Here is a 19,408-nt window from a genome sequence, read left to right as displayed (position 1 = left end):
CTACTACTACTACTACTACTACTACTACTACTACTACTACTACTACTGCTATTACCACTATAACGCGCGGCATCGTGTGTATCGTAAAATATGATTTTAATTTCCGGACAACCCGTACGCGTGGAATGCAGATGTGGCGGCTCGACTCCCGCGGGCTGCGCGCTGCACGTCCACTACAATGTATCCCCTACCCGGTTATAGAAATCAACTTACCGCGTTATACACACATCACCAACGATCCGACCGCACTTGGCGACGACCGCGTGGAATTAAGCGAGCTGGCCAACAAGGAGGTTTAAGTACATATTGGTACTACATACGTCTATAGCATTATAATATAATGTATATATATTATATGATACGCTTGATCCCCTCGAGAAATCCCCGCAAAGTGTCTAATTAGTGTGCTGCTGCCGGTCGGTGGGTCGATCGGTCGTCCGATGACCTTGAAATTGTTACAGCCACAAATTATATCGTGTGTGCCAACTCTACGGTTTTATTATTATTTTTTTTTTCGTGTTATTATTACCTTTTTTTTTTTTTTTTTATTACGACAACAGGACGATAAAAAAACCGACCACTATTGTCTTTTGTATCTGCTGCTGCTGCTGCTATTCACTCTATATATCGGCCTCAGCAGCCGCTCACAGAGTATATTATTCATCGCATGCATCACACAATCGGCCGACGATAGGTCCAAGGACGTTGAGTTTTTCGATATAATTATGACGTCTTGCGTCGTCGTGGACCGCGGAGCGCGGTGACGACGTCGGCCTTCGCAAAAGTTCCTAGTGACGACGCGTATCGTGGGATCCAACGTACTATTATAATATTATTATTACGTGAAGTACACGATCATAGCTTAAACTATTAAAATACATTCCTAAGCATCATTAATACACGTGTGTATGACTGCTCTGTACTAGACAGTTTTTTTCTTCCCACCACCGCTGTCTCATCTAAGTGCCGCCGTTGCATCGTCTATATTCGTCCACAGACCGTAGTCCCCCACGCACGCTCGTGCGACAAGTTAGCAATGAGTACTATAATATGATATTATGATATTTTTAAATAATGTATAATATACATCTTGGCTTTTAAATAATCATTTCTATCATAATAATGATATATCCGTTTTCCCTGTGGATCTCGTATGAGCTTTTTTATAATTTACAAAAACTACGCGAGTATTGCACTAAGCGTCTAAGTATCACCCATATCCGTATTGTTTGTCCGTTCGCATCATTAGCGTTTATTCACGAATCGATTCATCTTAATATGAATCATGCTATAATCATTGTTCTGTTTAAGAAGATTAAAAGCGGTCATTTTCTATCTTTATCTTAATCTAATACACGTGGAATACAGGAATTTAGACGGGTTTTGATTTCAGCATATCAATTGCACTAGTAAAATAATAAAAATTCTAAAACCAATTTGAATTTTTCCTCAAGTCTATTTGCAATTGACTTTCTATATTTCTGATTTTATCCTCCTAAATCTTAAAAATTCTTCAAAAAATAAGTAGTTAAACAAATGGAATATTTCAATTTTTAGAGTACTTAGTTAAAATCAAATTATAAAAAAAATCTAGGAAAGTCGAATTCAAGTAGTCTTAACGACAAATTCAAATCTATTTTTAATTCTTATCACTTCACAATATCAATCGTTATTTTAGAATGAAAAAACGTTTTAAGTTCCTATACTCGTCGTGTTTTAAACAAAGACAATAAAATGAACGCATTCGATCCCTTTAACCCGATTTCTGACCTGGTTAAAGCATTATAATATAAATATTTTTAAGCGTGTACACACTTAGGTACACGTATGGTAATTGGTAGGTATATGTAGGTACAAAATGATTGCCATTGTTAATGCAACTCGACCAAATTACAGAATTCATATACTCTCGCATCCGTCCTTGACCTTATATACACGCATACTCGTGGAAGGGGAGAGATTATATGCGTATACATTACAGTATAATAATATACAATATATAAAATATTTATAAAAAATATTTTCTTACCTACATTGTTTCCGCATCTGAAAATTGTCCCGCTCTTTTCAAAATGAAACAATAACGACCAGGACACGTGTACATAAAAAAAACGTTTCAGATTTCGAATTATTTTAAAACTATACGATTTGTTATTTTGTCTACATGCCTAACACAAATATTAAAAACCTATTAATTTGTTACGCAGTTTGATCATTAAGACATATATTTAATAATATTACTTTTAAAATAATATATTTGTAAATATATTTTTTTAGTTGTTTATTCTAGATTATCTTAAATATATTAATGATAACATCTCAACAAACATTTAATAAGTACCAAAAAGTAAATAAAATTATTTTAATTGTAATTGCACATTAAGTGTTTACTTAGACAACATAAAAATGTTAATTAAATAATTAACTAATTAAACAAAATATAAAACAATACAGGTACTTTTGTTTAATTGTGTAATATTATGCAACTAGTAAAATTACACCTTATTTTTATAAGGGCATTTACATAGAACAATTTACTTAAACATAAGTATATGGACACCACTACGGTTATTTACACTTAACTGTAGGCAATTGTGATCTACAGTTTTCAAATTTTAATACACATACTGGTATCTAGGTACTTAATTATGGAACAAGTGAGATGAAATAAACTTTAATCGTCTGTTCAATATTACTCGTAAAGGTATTTATATTAAAATTAAATAAAAAAACTCAAAATTATCTGTTCATTGTAATTTATCAATTTATCCTGTTTTATTATAATTTGATTTATGTAAATAAAATATATCATACCTAATTTCATTATAATTTTAATATGACAAAATTAACTTTAAAAATATTTATTTTTTTTTTTTTCATAACTTATACCCATAACTATTTAGTTATAGTACTTTGGTAAATACTAACTTTAAGATAATGCAACTTAACTCATTGAAGAAAAAGTAGGTATTTAAAAATATTTTTTTGATTAAACAAATAATAATTGAAATTTTTAATTCTTTATTTGACCTAAGGCATAACGATACATACTTTTTTCATTGAAAATGTAAGTTATTTTATAACTTAGTTCTTTAATTAATGTCTTTAAACATAGATTCATTATTGACAATACAATTTATAAAATTTCATTTATCTTCTAAGTTTAATTATCATTTGTTTAATAATTGAATCAAACTGTCTATAAAAGTAATTCACATTCTCTGAAATCGTGAATGACAAAATAATATTCTCACAAATCACTCGATGAGAAATAGCAACTGTTATAAATTTACAAGCAATTATAATAGGTTTAAAATTCCTGAGTCATTATTAAATATTTTAGATTAAATTTCACCAAAATAAAAACAATAAATAAAACACTTGCCAAGTTTTTGTGCCAAATAAGGTATTTTATCGTATTGTCTTCACCAACATTCTAAAGTAGTATTATAGAAGTATTAGTAAAGAAAGCACATTAAATAGTGGTTTTGAATTACATATAAACCTCGTATAAAAGTTACGTATTATTTAAGTTGAATTCGAAAGTCATACAAAAGGAAAACGGATACTAACACAATTATCTGATTTTTTTTTTTTTTTAATCACATTTCAAATTTATTAATAGTTTTATCAAAATAATGTTAGTCTTATATTTACTCATCAAAACTACATTTTTAGAATATTGTTTTATAACATTAAGTGTAGATTTTATAAATATGTATGAATTTTCCAAAAATGCAATGAATAATACATTTTGTTTTAGGTAAACAAGCAATTAATTATTCAAAATTATTATTCTTAGTTCTCAAAATACATTCTACTTTGTAGATAAATACTTATAATAAAGTTGAGTAGAAAGTACAAAATTTGTCTTTTACGAGTATTACTGTGTAAACTTTTTATCTCTAATGTTGGTATGTTTGAAAATATGTTAATGCAAAGTTTCTGACTTTCGAGTGATTTATATTCAACCGAATTTCTTATTTGTTCGGTTTAATTGTATATAACATACATACATCATACGTAAATTTTGTAGGATTAGTGCAAGATAAGACTATAAAAGTAAGTTTTATCAGTTAATTTTACAACTTTTATGTACACATTAATAATAACATTAAGTGAATGAAGTAATTGAAGTATATTTATCTTTTACAATTTCTATATAAAAATTAAAAAATCATTATAGAAAATATTATATAAAGTAATAAAATTATTATTAGTTTTTTTTTTTTTTTTTTGTTAACTCTATATCTGGTTATTACAGTGATCAAACAATATTGATCACGCGTAACATCTGTACCAATTATTTTGTTAAAAAATTTTTTTTTTTAAATATGTTTTTTATGATAGATTTCTTAGAAACAAAATTTAAATTTTCAACTAGTTCAAAACCTATTTGGTTAGAACTCAAACATGCGCCTTTACTATTTTAATTAACTTCTTATTTTCATAATTTATTTCAAATCAATTTTGGGTTTTGATTTGTTTTTTTAATAATATAAAAATTTATTTATTTTCATTAATAGATACATTTACAATCCATAATATATTTTACGATACGTTTTGATAATATTTGCGCCGCAGATTTACGACAATATTAAAACGGAAGTTTTATTTATGCATATTATATCTTAGCTCACGTTGAAATGTCAAAAACTTTTTGTCTGTTTAATAAATTCTAAAGTATTTATGATATAATTATAATGTATACAATTTATTTAGTATTTATTTAACATTTGTTTTAGTATGCAATATTAATACATATGGACATGTTATTTATACCTACCTAGTACTTATATACCTATTTGTATTATTTTATTCAATATCGTATCTAAGAATTTTAGTACGTTATCAGAATTTATTATTATAAATTCCTTATTTAAAGATAATATAATCCATTAATTAAAGCTGTACATTTTATTGTTAATAATTTAGTCATAAAAAAAAACTTGACGCGTTTAACTTTTGATTTATTAAATATCGTATACCGAGACACTTGTTTAAACTAAACTTTTTTATAAAACATTCTCTTTTTATACTTTATATACTTGTTTATTTATACATTTAATAATAAAAAAATGTGCTATGTGGATGTAAATATAATATGGTATAATGCTATAATCAGAACCATTATACTTAAATTAATAAATTATTAAAATAATGAATAAAGTAAAAAAAAAAAGATGGACTTTTATTTATTGACTTTAAAGTCATTATATTTTAATTAAGAGACGAATTTAAAAAGTATAATAATAGGAATGAAAATAAAATGTTTCAATTATTATTTATTTAGAAAAATTTGTAATATTTAGTTTTATTTGCAAACACTGAATATAAATGTACAATAAGACGAAATATAACTGATAATTAAAACGTCGTTTATACGACCACGTCGACAGAGTTGCAGTGAGGTAGGATTTTTAGATTACTTATATCAATATAATTTGCTACGTGAATAACTAATAATATAAAGAACAAAAAAATGTCTCTTCGGACGTATAAGTAGCGAAGGAATTCGGGTGCGGCTTAACGCGACGATCCTTCAAGTAGTGAAAAAATATAAACAGAAAAATCGTTCTCTTTCTCTTTATTACTGTCAGACACTAGTAGTCATAATAAATATATATATATATTACTGATACTCGAATGGCGTCCCATTAAACATAAAAGTATAAAACACACGATATTATATTGAATTCACCCCAAGGATTTGAGTTTCATGTTTTAATACAGAGTAATCCAACACAAACGCTTATACAAACATAATTTATGACAATTGTCGAGGGAACAGCTATATTATAACTACGTCGTAATTAGTGGTCAAAGTAGAAAGGGTATAATATCACTCCTCGTTTATTCATTTTTATAATAGGTATATATTCGTCGTAATACTTAATTGTCTTTAAATATATCATTTCTTTCTTACATTTTCAATTAAGTAATGATATAACTATATAATTATAGAAGTACATTAATCGAGAATGTTTATTTTTATATTTCAAGCTAAAAGTATAATAAGTAGTGATAAAACAAATAATATTTTTCGGTTATTTGTAGGTACTCGTATTTGGATTACCCAATGTTATGCTTATTTTATGTCTCATTTTGGACTACATGTGAGTGAATGCAAAACGCTATGACGATACAAATTCGCAGGAAACGCTTCAACATGCGCACGCGCTAACGCTTGCTTGTATATGTGTGTAATAATATAATAATAACGCCTCGGCCACATGTCCAACAGATGTTTTTATTTTTAAGGGTGGTGGCGACCACCGCGTTATACGCGTCTACTAGAACGTCGTATATGAATATTAGTAAATGGAATAAATTTTTGAAAACTGAACTTTGTCTTAACCTAGCGCGACGTGTATAGGTATTTTGTGTTTGTACTGCTTATAGCAAAATATATTTATTTTATTTATACGCATGTATAGTGTTATATTCGAACAGTGGCGAAAATTATTGCACGTACGCAACGCACAAACACCGTATATTAATCTACGTGAGGTACGCCAACGTCAAGAGCTACTGCATAAACTGTATGTTTGCAATATTACATTACGGTGTTGTCGACTGCTGCAAGTGGATAAATTGGTTGGTATACTATACAGGTGATATAATATGTATTAACTAAGTATCTGTATAAAGTCATTTTGTTGGTCGTAGTAATGTTGAAGATTCTGGTAAAATAACGCTCACGTATACCATATATATATATAGTAGTATGTATAAATAAATTTATTTGTGTACAGGGCAAGATTAATTTGCACCTTGTAATCAGTGGCGTGGCGAAGTGAAATATTTTATCGGGCAATTCATTTTTTGAATAACCTACCACCCCTTAATTCTTACACAGTACCCGCTACCCATGACCCATGTGCCATACTATATACAACAAAAAAGTACTTTTATTAAATCAATATAAATTACTTTATTTTACAAACGGCTGAAACCTGGATATTTCCGAGTTTATGATTCTAAAAATAGATTATATCGCAATAATATAATATTCTCAAGATGCTTATGCCGGAATGCCTATGCCGATGCCCTCATAGTCACTAGCATAATACTATAATTTCTTATTTTAATTTATTGCTTATTCGTAGAATGTACACTGTAGTATAATGTGTAATTAATAATATGTAGGTATACTATTAGATAGCTTTTCTTAGCATAATTATAACTATTGAAGTTATTATTCTTATTAAATAACAAATTAATTCAGATGATGTAGTCAGGTAGTCTTGTATAATAATATTTCTTACTAAATCCAGTACCCACCAACCCAGCACCCACCCCTTAAAAATGATCGGGCATCTGCCCTTCAAAATCACGGTCAACACGCCACTGCTTGTAATAAATATATATATATATATATATAGATCAATTTTTGGGATTTGCTTCAACCAATTTTTATTATGCAAGACTTCACTCGTTATAATTGAACTCGCGAGCGCTAATATGATAATGTTTTGAACCATCGGTGTATAACATTTTATCGGTTGGGAGCATATTGTATACTATTTTGGAAATTTTTAGTTGAGTATTACTATACTTATTAGTATAATCTTAAATTATAATCTATATTTTTATTAATTTGTAAAAATTAATATAATATAAGCGATAATACTTAATGTATGTATTATATGTTAAAGTGTTATTGTTTACAAATTGTCGCATGCAGTGCGTTACTTAATTATTATACCTACTCAAGGTTTTTCTCGGATTTCCCATAGTATAATAATATATAGTTGCAATAAATCCTAATTTCTAAATAAAATTCGGTACAGTCGTAAAAAATAATGAAACTGTTTATTCGTTAAAATAACCCTTGAATAATATAGGTGATTTTGTGTATCCTACCTTGATCCGTGGTATAATCCTCTGAAAACGAGCAGTACATGTTTGTCGGGCCCGAGGATATCAAGACTCATTTCACCACTGTACAACACTATTTAAATACACTTTCGTTAATAATGACACTAAAATTATTGGTTATAGATAGAAATTCGTTGTCGGAATTCTATCTCTCTGTACGTCGCTTTATACATGGAATTTACTCACTTGTGAACACTAAAAATTAAAGAAAATACGCGAAAAATATTTAATCAAGAATCGAATTATAATCATCGTTTAATAAGATTGACAAAAAATAGGCGTTGCCGTTGCGGTTTTTTAGAATATACCACTATTACCACTAACAATATGGTAGTTGGTTGCCTCGGTCGAACGGCGTAAATTTAGAACGTCAACGGATTTTGTCGATAATGATTTTCTGGTGATAACTTTCAGAACACGAATTTTACAATAAGGTTCTCTAAATCCACGGAGCTTTATATACCGTCGACCATGGTAAGCAACTCAATTGTCGCAGCCGACCTTATCATTGTATAGTTTGTTACGAGTGGTTAACCGCGGTATTTCCCAATGATATAATATGTTGTATATTATGTTGTGTAAAATTGAATATAATATTGTAGCTTAACTTATAGACTATGTATTACAAACATTCTGTTAACTACGTATCAGGTATACAGAACATAACATGAAATTGAATAATCGAAACAGCTTAAAGGTATCTTCACAACTCACTGTATCATACGTTGTGTTTTGTAAAGTAACATAATATGGGTAATATGTTACTTTCAATTTGAAAACGAATCGGCTCTATGCCTCTACATGGCAAGTTATGAACCAACTTTTATAACAGTCGCTATTCGTATTATTCACGTTTGTTTATATAACCTGCCATCCGATTTCTCAAGATTTTCAATCGAACCATTTTTAAGTATAGGTACGTAATTTATGTATAGTATGACAAAATTCCGATTATAAATATAAATTCTGATCTATAAAGGCAGGTTTCCATTATACACGCTAGCTTGTACATACTTTTAAATGAATGATCTTCTAAACGTTTCACAAGTCACAACGATTAAATTAGGTAGTTTAGTTATATTATTTATGCCGTGTATGCTGAGCTAAATTCAACAACATGATAATGTTATTAATTTAATCATGTGATAAAATTGTGTAACCTCTCAGGTATTACTAATATCTTATCATGGATACCAACCAATCAAAGCTAAGGATTTTTATGCTCATACACAAAAACACGATAGTGGTAACGTGCTTTAACCAAACGTTTTCGTGTTTCCATCTGTGATTTGTGGGTGTATAAAATAATTTTCAGTTTGAAATTTTATGAAATGAGTAATGATTTAGTTTTCATATCACCTCCAACCAGACAAAAGTACCTCCTATTTTCTGAAGGTTATGGCCGCTACAGGTTCTCTGCAAGTTGCTTATAAAGGTAGGATGCCCATCACTCATTAGCTCATCAATGTTATTCAATTTTATGTAAAAATATAACAACAATAATTCATATGAATCTACTACGCATATTTAAATTTTACTGTATATAGTAACTTATATTGTGTGTTTGAAAAATTCAAGTAAAATCTTAGTAAAATAGTCACATGGAATAAAAATATTTTTGCACATTATCTTTATGTGAAATTATTATACAGAGGGTAAAATCTCAAGAATTATGTTCAGGCCTTTCCTTTAAAAACCCTATATATATACTATATAATATTATAGTGATGCCTATAAGTATAATACGTGCGAGCTATAGTAGACTCATGGCCTATAGTCTTATCTCCGAGTGGATAAGGTGATGTGAGAGATGAACAAAAAAAAGTCGTCTTGGGGTGTTTTTCTCTATGATTTGTCGTCACTTATGTTAGTATACTTATTTGCGGTGTAGTATGATATGATTGGATTCATTTTTTTTTTTTTTTTAGTTTTTCTTACTAATTTAATTTATCAACTTAAGAATTATAAATTAATAATTTCAAGTTAATGCGTGTCTGTGCTGTGTATCCGAGTATGATGTATAACATGTATACATATTAGGTACCTAGTGACACTCCTCTTTTCGTGACGTACATTTGTACACTGTGGTACAGTCTACACACTGTATACTTACACACCACTTATCGTGTTCCATACGAAGAAAGAAAATTAATGAATTACCTACTTGCGTGTGAAAGACGCACAACATACACACAATTTCCATACGACAACGGATTGAGGCGCGGTTCGATAATATTATATACCCTCACCCTGGTTTAACGTTGCGCGAGCTTATCGTCATTTATATATACATAATATAGTTAGCTATATGGTAAATTATATACAAAAATCACACACAAAATAAAATTTCGTTATGTTTCACCCGTTTTAGATTATTACTATATCTAAATTACTATAATGTAATTTAATAATATTAAATTACATATACATACTTATACACATATATTATATTGTAATCGGCGTAGTAATAGTGTGTAATAACGATATTCATCTTTATTCTAGGCTTGTTTTATAGGTTTACAATATTATATATTTATCTTGTATAAATATAAAATAGCTTACAGCTTTATACACATATTTGATTACCAAATATTAGAAGTCGTTATTTTAAACGCATTTGTACGAAATTACAATCCGTTGATAGTGTTATTGGATTCTCGTATCTATCGATTTAATTATATGAATTCGGGTATTCGGTTTGGTTTATTTTCAATATCCCATGACTCTCGTGTATTTATTATTTATTTTCCGTGGCCTGTAGTATGGCATTATTTTATTTTTATTATCAGTGGGAAATGGTGTAACTTGAGTTAAATTGTTATCATGACTTCAGATATGCACAAACCAATGTTTTAAGTTAATACTATTGATTTTATTTAAGCTATAAGTATTTTGTTCGTAATAGAACAATCGAGTAAAACTACTTTATTTTTCAAAAAAAAAAAAATAAATAAAAAAAAATTATAAAAATTATTTCTAGCGATTTAATAATAGGTTTTTTGCAAATTGCATCATATTTTAATCATCTCTCATCAATACAATTTTCCGACGTCGATAACCTGCAGTACCATTCACAATTCTAACACTTAATGTAGTTACATGTTTAAACATCAATGAAATCAATAACGCGGTTTGATTATGTATATAGGTTAATTATTGATGTGATTATATGTATATAAATGGTATACATGTATAATTTCCGATAACATATTAAGGTCAATATACACCTATTATGAGAACAGAGAAAATATACCGATGTGTGTTTATCGTTACTATAATTATAACATATTAGTTATTAGTCATTAAAAATTCTCTGGTGTTTTCTCAGTGTTTATGTATATGTATGTCTAAATACTCTAAATATATATTCGTGAATTATTAGGTATTAATTATTGATAATGTGCACGTGTGGTTAATGTAACTATATAGGTATTTCAAGTGAAAATCATCGTGTACAAAAGGCAATATTATTAACACTGAAATAGTAAAAGCATCGTAAAATAATATTGTTAGACTTATTTAAGAATACGTCATTTTACATGAAAATAATAATAGCATTATCGTATTTAAGTAATCTTATTTTCATCGCTGTAATTTACCATGTAGACGTTAACATGTGTTATAATTGAATTATTGCTATACTATAAACTGTTTGTAACTGTTATTTCGAAAAAAAACAATGTTCAATTGGTCTAAATTGAGGTAAAGTTTAAACTAGAATTTATTCTTACATTAAAACAATAACGATCAGTAAATAGCATTTCTTGAGATAACAATAATTTTAAGAGTTAAATAATATTGATATTTATCTATTAATAAGAACCAAAAACTATTTCAATTTATGATATTGAGTGTAATACTCTATTATATTTTATCAATGAAAGTGTATTATTATAATATAATAGTGTTTTAATTCCCGCTAAAGACGGAGTATAATAAATACATAAATACCTAAATATTATCAATAATAGATGATAAAACGAAAAAATGCTGTGCTACAGAAGAATGCAATTCGTTGTACGATAAAATAATAAGAATGCATTCCACCAAAATGCAACAATAACAAATTAAATAGCCCACAGGCGTCGATTACAAAAAAAATATATATGGTAGTGAATAAACCCTTTCAATAAATATTTTTTATATCACAAAAGATTTGCTAACGTTTTATTATTATTATTTTATTCAAAACACATCAGGTTGATTTAGATTAGCGTATTACTGATGCAATCGACCAATTGGTTTTGTCGACTGAGAAAATCACCTTAATGCGTACTTTGTGTTTTGTATTATGCAGCATAGCCATCATATAGATAAAGGTTAATATAAATATATTTGTTTGTCTGTTATACAAACAAAAAAAAAAAAATCAGTGTCTATATAATGTACATAGTATAGATATTTTTTTACTCTTAAAAAGTACATCACTCGTAATTATCCTTTTTTTATAAGAACGCTGCAATATGATAACTTTCCTAATTTCTATATTATGATTGGTCCATTTACTGTTCTACTGCTATAATGCTATAAGTATTCATTTTATTGGTCAATTTTTATGTTTTTTTATAAATAAAAATAATATTATTGATACTATATTTTTGTAAAAAAAAAAAACTAAATTTTTATCATGGTTAATTATATTGATTCAATATTCCATGTGTCTGCATAATACCAATGATAATACATATTTTGTTGAAAAAAAAATTCTATTTTAGACCACAAAAATCAAATGATAGTTATCCATTTTTGTATGTATATATACTATATACCTGTTTTTTTTCAAAAAAAATATGAACGTAATAGTGCAGTGGTTCTCAATCTTTTTAGGACCGCAACCTAAATTTTCTTCCAAAAATTTATCGCGACCACCTTAGTTTTACATTTACAGAATCAAATAAGTAATTTCAAAAAACAAATTTTTTTATTACTTATTTACTACTTTATAATAATCAATTTTAGATACTTTCAAATGCAAGGAGTGCGATAATTGGAGCTTGTTTCTGTGTTTGTTTTTGATGCCCACCAATCACCATTGCCAAAAATCTAACAATCTGTATAATTAAAAAAACTTCTTGCGACCCACAGTTTGAGAAACGCTGTAATAGTGTATTAGATAGCAAGTTATAACTTCAGTGATACCTATTATGAAAATAGTACTGCTTTAGTTCGTAAAATGGGGTGCCTAGTAAAATTCACAAATTAAGGACAAAAAAAGTTTTAATAATAAAAACGTATTCATAAACGCTATTGACATTGAAATTTTTAATAAACCATCGTCTATCTTCATCACGGTGTCCCCATTTATTGCTTATCCATACATAAATATCGTACCAGGTTACTGACATATTATTCCATATATATCATAGAGTATACGTGTGCTCAACTAATAATGCATTCTGCTGCGGCGATGTATATTGTATAATACCTACGTCCTACATATATAACTTATAACTAGACTTAGCAGTATGTGTGCCAATCAATAGCGTGTACAATGCCGAGACCGCGGTTTCACACGCGCGCAAATGACTTACAAGACAAAATTTACTAACAAGGATAGCATTGTCAGACCTTCTGTTTCCTTCCACATTACATGCATGCGCAGTGTATGTCAAACACCGAACACTGATTTTTACCTATACGCATTGTGTGCTTTGAATTTCTCAAATTTCTTTGGTTGTATATAATAATAATGATAAGTTATGTAATATTACCACCGCTACAGTAGTTTAATATGATAAATATATTTTCATTGATGTATTTAGATATCTAATGCAAAAATAATTAATATTATAAATATGCATTAATTTTTAAAGTATAATCACTGCATTAGACACGGTGTTATTTGACAAATATCTTCTAAATTTATTTTAACGATAGTGAAAATAAATATTATTATTATTTTCATTTAGCTATTTTGCGCGTTTCAAATATTATACTTTTCACGACTATGTATTGACAACGTTAGAGATGTGAACACAAATAGTAAATAGACGATATACATATTATATATTTATGTATAGCTAGTGGATTAAAAATAATACAATAAATACTGAGTGTTTTTAGATTTTCCTTTACTCGCGCAAGTCAACATTTAAGACCTAGTAGTATTTAATTTTCAAAATAAATAATATTTTCAAAACCATTCCGTAAAATATTATTTTATTATAAAAAATAATCAAAGTTCAAATAAACGAAGAAAAGAAATTAAATTATATACTGTCTGATATGCATTACATTTATACATGTATAATAAGAAAAAAACCTTTACAAAATAATTCACGGAAAAGTGTGTTTTTCTTTATTTTTTTTTTTTTTTTTTTTTTTTTATATTAGCAGTTTTTTCACTTTTAAATCATTTTATTTATGTTTTACGTATACAAAGTGTTTATAGCAATTTGAGTAAAAAACAAAAATTAGTTACGAACTCTCATTTGAAAAAAAGAAGTTGGTATCGCCACAACACAATCTTTAAATAATAAAAAATATTTAAAAATATGGTCATTAAGTATGCTAAAAAAAAAATCTGTATTAGAATTAATGTATATTATTAAAAATACTTACAAGGATATTTTTGTTGGATTGAACATCATGCTAGTCGCTAGATGAATTACTCTGTATTATGTGCTTATTTATAAATATATTGTACATTATAACTGCAAAGTTGTTTTCTTTTTATCAGATCCCATAATATCATTACATTATTATATTATGATATCTGCATATTAATCATCGAATTTGTTATGTTTGGTAATGTTTGAGTTTTAATTTTTTTAATTCATTGTCATAGTATAAACATTTTAACATATTAAAACAAAAGAAAATTTTCAGATTATAAAAGTAAATTTTTTCATATATATATTTTTTTAAACGTAGCATAAAATATCATGAACTTAGCACTTGTATTTTTTTTTTTTTTTCCTTAAAATTTAAAATTGTCAGTTTAATAATTAATTCGAAATTTTCTTTTTTATTTTAAAATATTTATACTTATATGATAAATTTATTATGATTTATGACAGCATAATTATCTGTAATTACTATATTATTTTTGGATTTGTTGATTTTAATCAGTTTTCAGTACACTTACCATTAAAAAAAAGTCTGTTGTTAAAACATTTTATTAATAATTAAAATGTTAAATATTTCAGCACTTTCAGCATAGTCGAAATATGTCTGTATACTGTAAGATTATGATATTATGTATTTTATTTTTCGTCCGGTCGTTCAACTGAAATATAATATACGTAACATTATTAGAGTAAACAATTTTATTTGTTTTTAAATTCATGATTTAATAACAAACTCTATTCCCAGTAAAAAAAATAAATACTATTAAAACTATAAAAACTATTATTTTAATCGACTTTTTATACTTACCACTTAGCACTATTCACCTTCAGTTAATTGTAGACTTATATCTAGGTATGATATATTTATATATTATATTATATTTTATTCATTATAACTTATAGTCGTACATCACTATTTTTTTTTTATCTATTGTAATTAATTGCGCTCGCAATTCATTCAAATACATATGTAAGAATCGTAAGATAATGCTTAACAAGACTTAATATTATTTGTAAAAAAAAAAAAAAAAAAACATAATATGTATATTATGTTTTACATTTAAAATTGTGATACGAGTATAATCGAAAACCGTGCTACAAGCAAAAATGAAAAGTACGCATTAAACCACATTTTTTTCCTTCCCATTTTTAATAGTTAAACTATGTATAAATGTTATATACTTATATGGTCAAATTTTCTAGTCAAATACAAATAATTTATCAAACATAAAAACAATTATCTATGTAGATATTTAAATATCATAAAATGTGTAAATTTAATTATAATTCTCTCATTTTTCAGAAAAAAAATAAAAACAATTATGAAAATATATCATATATTTTGTGTACCCATTTGTCTATATAGTTAGTTTAAATAGTTTTTCTGAAAATTATGATATACCTATAGTTACATGTTTAGAATTATTAATTTAAATTGCAATATAAAATAACGGAATTTCAATAATGTAATGGTAATGAAATAATTAATAGGATTGTTAAATTAATGGATATAAAGTTATATTATCATCAGCATCTATATTATATAATCATAAATATATTTTGTCGATATAAAATAAGTATCTTTCAATTTTTAAGTATATATACTGCATAAAGTATCAAAAATATTATCTTTAACTAATTATTATACTTACTTTATATTACTTATGAAATAATATTATGAAACAATTAAATGCATTTAATAGGTATATACTAAAAAAACTCATTCATAAATATTATAAAAAAGTTATACGTTTTATTTAATATTATGTATATATAATACTATGCTAAAGTGTATAAATTATAACCAGCTACTTAAGAATATATTTTTTTAATTGGAATTATTAGTAATTTTTGAATCAGAAATTAATATTGATGCAAATGCATACCAGTATATATATAAAATAGAAATGTGAGGAACAAGCGATTTATTTTTTGATATTAAAATATAATCTGATAAAACATTAAAATATTTTATAGGTTTAGATTAAAAATATATTAACCATAAATAATGCATCAACATTTGTCAACGTCAACATATAAAACCCATTCATTATTTACCATCGACTGTTTCATTGCGATGTCATGAAAAACAAATATTGATAGTTATATCAATATTAACTATATTCATATTATTGTACCAACCTGCATAATATAAATGTTATTGTATATAATATTATATAAAATAATAATATAAGTAATACAGTAATCTATGTATAATTTAAAATTCTTGTCATCGTGAGATTTTTCTTCAAGCATAATATTATGAGTGTAATTTAGCATTATTTACGACACTAATGTGTGTATATACTATATATATACATATATATATATATATATAAATAACTATTAAGTATATTACACATTATATTGCACTAGGTAATACACATTCGTGTTATATATTATTTGATATAATATACAAAAATGTGTTTCCTGTGATAATATTATAGTAATATATTATAGGACATAGGTATATTTTGATAGATACCACTGTACTAATAATATTAGCTAAGTTTTAATCTATATATAGAATATCATTGTATTCTAACTTCTTTATTATTATTATTATTATTATTATTATTATTATTACACGATTCAATAAATTGCTGCGAATTTAGTATAGTAAATATACTTTTTAATTATTGATACAATAATTTAATTTAATAATAATTCGTTTTTTTTACTTCTCACGAAAATGTAAATATATGTCATTTAATAACGATGAGCTTATACTATAAGTCTATAAAGTAAAAGCTCAAGGATAAAATAGGAATATCAAGCCATTTACCTTGAAATCAGTAATTTTATAATTTATTGTTTTAATGAAAGAAAAACTATAAATAGGTACTGAACCTACTACTAAGTAGTCGTATTGGAATCATCAAGTTGAAAGTAGGTATACTTTATTACAGTTTATCCGATCCCAGAGTATTGAAGTTAAAACTATTGCACATCAATATATTTCGTTGTGTTTTATATAGTCATTCGAGACTATAGTTAGATAAGTAAAAAATAAAGACACCTACCTACATATTGTAATTACAATTTGAAATACATTTTTATAATTAAAACCTAAACATTCCAGATAATTCAATCATTTAATTATATATTATTTTATTTTACACTAAACTCTATTTCAAACAGCTTTTCAGCAATGGTCAAAATAATAACACTTTTAAAATTTTTACTGTTACTTAATATATAACTTAATATTTAATGTTTTTTTTTTAAATATTTTTTCTTATATTATAGATTAATTAAATTTTTTTCAATATTATATTACATTAAAAATAAATTTAATGTCTAATACAACAGGTATATCTATGCAAATAGAGCCTTTTTTCTCTTGTTTTTGATTTTAAAACTACGCCATCGTTAATCAATATAATACTTTAATAATATTAATTATCCAACTAAGGAATACAATAAGTTAAATTGGGAAAATAAAGCATTTCTTTCGTAAAATTATTCGTAAGATATAACATGAACTGTCAAAAAAAAAAAAATGATAGTTAATAATAATTCGAAAATGTATTATTTTAAATTATTGAATTTTATTATTTTTAATGTCATTATTATTCAATAAATAAACTAAAAGCTTTAAAATAAAATAATACTTGTCTAATTTGTCCGAGAAAAAAGCCACACTTTGATGAACATACCTTACAATTGGATTGAATTTATTCAGGACCCTGGTAAATTAGTTTGGCTTCAAAATTAAAAGAAACCTTACAACTTTCTAAATGGAGACTTGACAGTTGCCGTAGTGTTTAAAGCCTTTAAACAAAAGTAACGAATCCCATGTGTTTGTGTGTGTGTGTGTATGTCTGTATGTATTTGAAAAATATGCCCTGTATAGTATTTCAAACTTTTATTGTTTGATCGTAATATAATATTTTATTAATTGTTTAAAAAAAAAATCTTTTTATTATATAATTTATCGATTATCCAAGTATAAGTATAAGTTTATTTTAAGTTAATATATATTATCTCGTATCATGTTGCCTTCAGAGATGTAACTACACGAAGCGCCTATTGATTAATAATTAATAATTAAGCAATAAACTTGCATTTATCCATGTGAAGGCATTTAGTATTTATAATAGTATAATTATTGTATTATTCCTATCATAACATAATCTCTCATGTATTTTATAGCTTAATATCAAGTGTTTCAATTTTACTAAGTTAGTTTGTCTAATTTTACACCTGTACACATAAAATATCGATTGTATAAACTATAAATCATAATATGCATGGTATATTCTATTGTATGTAGACAATATATAAGCGGTTTTTTATATTTCTATATTCGAGATTAGGTACCTAATAATCCGTGTAATTGTATAAATATTAAATACTCGTATAGATAGTTATCATTTCATAAATATGGGTCAAACAATTTGTCCGTCGAGAATTAGTTAACTTCGAGTATCCACTATATTTGTTTACTTACCGCATACCAATACATGTATTTTATTCTAAATACTTCTATTTTGTTTCAGTATTATAAAATGCCAATTCAAGTACCACACACTACGAGATGACGCAGAGGGAAGATGTACTTAAGTTTGAACAGGGGCGCATTAAAGCCCTCCAAGAGGAGAGGCTACACATACAAAAGAAGACTTTTACCAAATGGATGAACTCATTTTTACAAAAGGTGAGAGCGTTGTGCAGATTTGTAAACAAAATCAGAGCACTGTTCTCGCAGTATACATATTTAATGTATTTTATTTGTGAACCATATTATATAGGTAAGAATGGAGGTGGACGACTTATTTGTGGACTTGGCGGACGGAAAAAAGCTCCTCAAACTATTAGAAATAATTTCCGGTGAAAAACTGGGCAAACCAAATAACGGGCGTATGAGAGTGCACAAGGTTGAAAATGTCAACAAAAGCTTAGCATTTCTTCACACAAAGGTATTGTTGAAAATGCGGTTTAGTATATTTATCAGT

At 26.5% G+C, this 19,408-nt stretch overlaps 1 protein-coding gene across 3 annotated transcripts in view; it reads left to right on the top strand.

Moving 5' to 3' along the window:
* Positions 1–19,408, top strand: part of LOC112604387 (spectrin beta chain, non-erythrocytic 5) — a 55,212-nt gene that overhangs the window by 14,035 nt on the left and 21,769 nt on the right. For 2 of the 3 annotated variants that reach the window (XM_025353410.1, XM_025353409.1), the window contains exons 1-2: positions 18,991–19,110; positions 19,205–19,372. In XM_025353410.1, coding sequence (XP_025209195.1) covers positions 18,991–19,110; positions 19,205–19,372 — 288 coding nt within the window. Of the gene's footprint in view, positions 1–18,952; positions 19,111–19,204; positions 19,373–19,408 lie in introns of those variants that run through there. The other variant, XM_025353408.1, reaches the window with a different exon arrangement.

This window comes from Melanaphis sacchari, unplaced genomic scaffold (genome assembly GCF_002803265.2).
Source record: "Melanaphis sacchari strain LSU unplaced genomic scaffold, SCAv2.0 Contig11_pilon_pilon, whole genome shotgun sequence".
Classification (NCBI taxonomy): domain Eukaryota; kingdom Metazoa; phylum Arthropoda; class Insecta; order Hemiptera; family Aphididae; genus Melanaphis; species Melanaphis sacchari.
The sequence above is the reverse complement of the archived record's forward strand: the minus strand, read 5'-3'. Positions and strand labels throughout refer to the sequence as shown.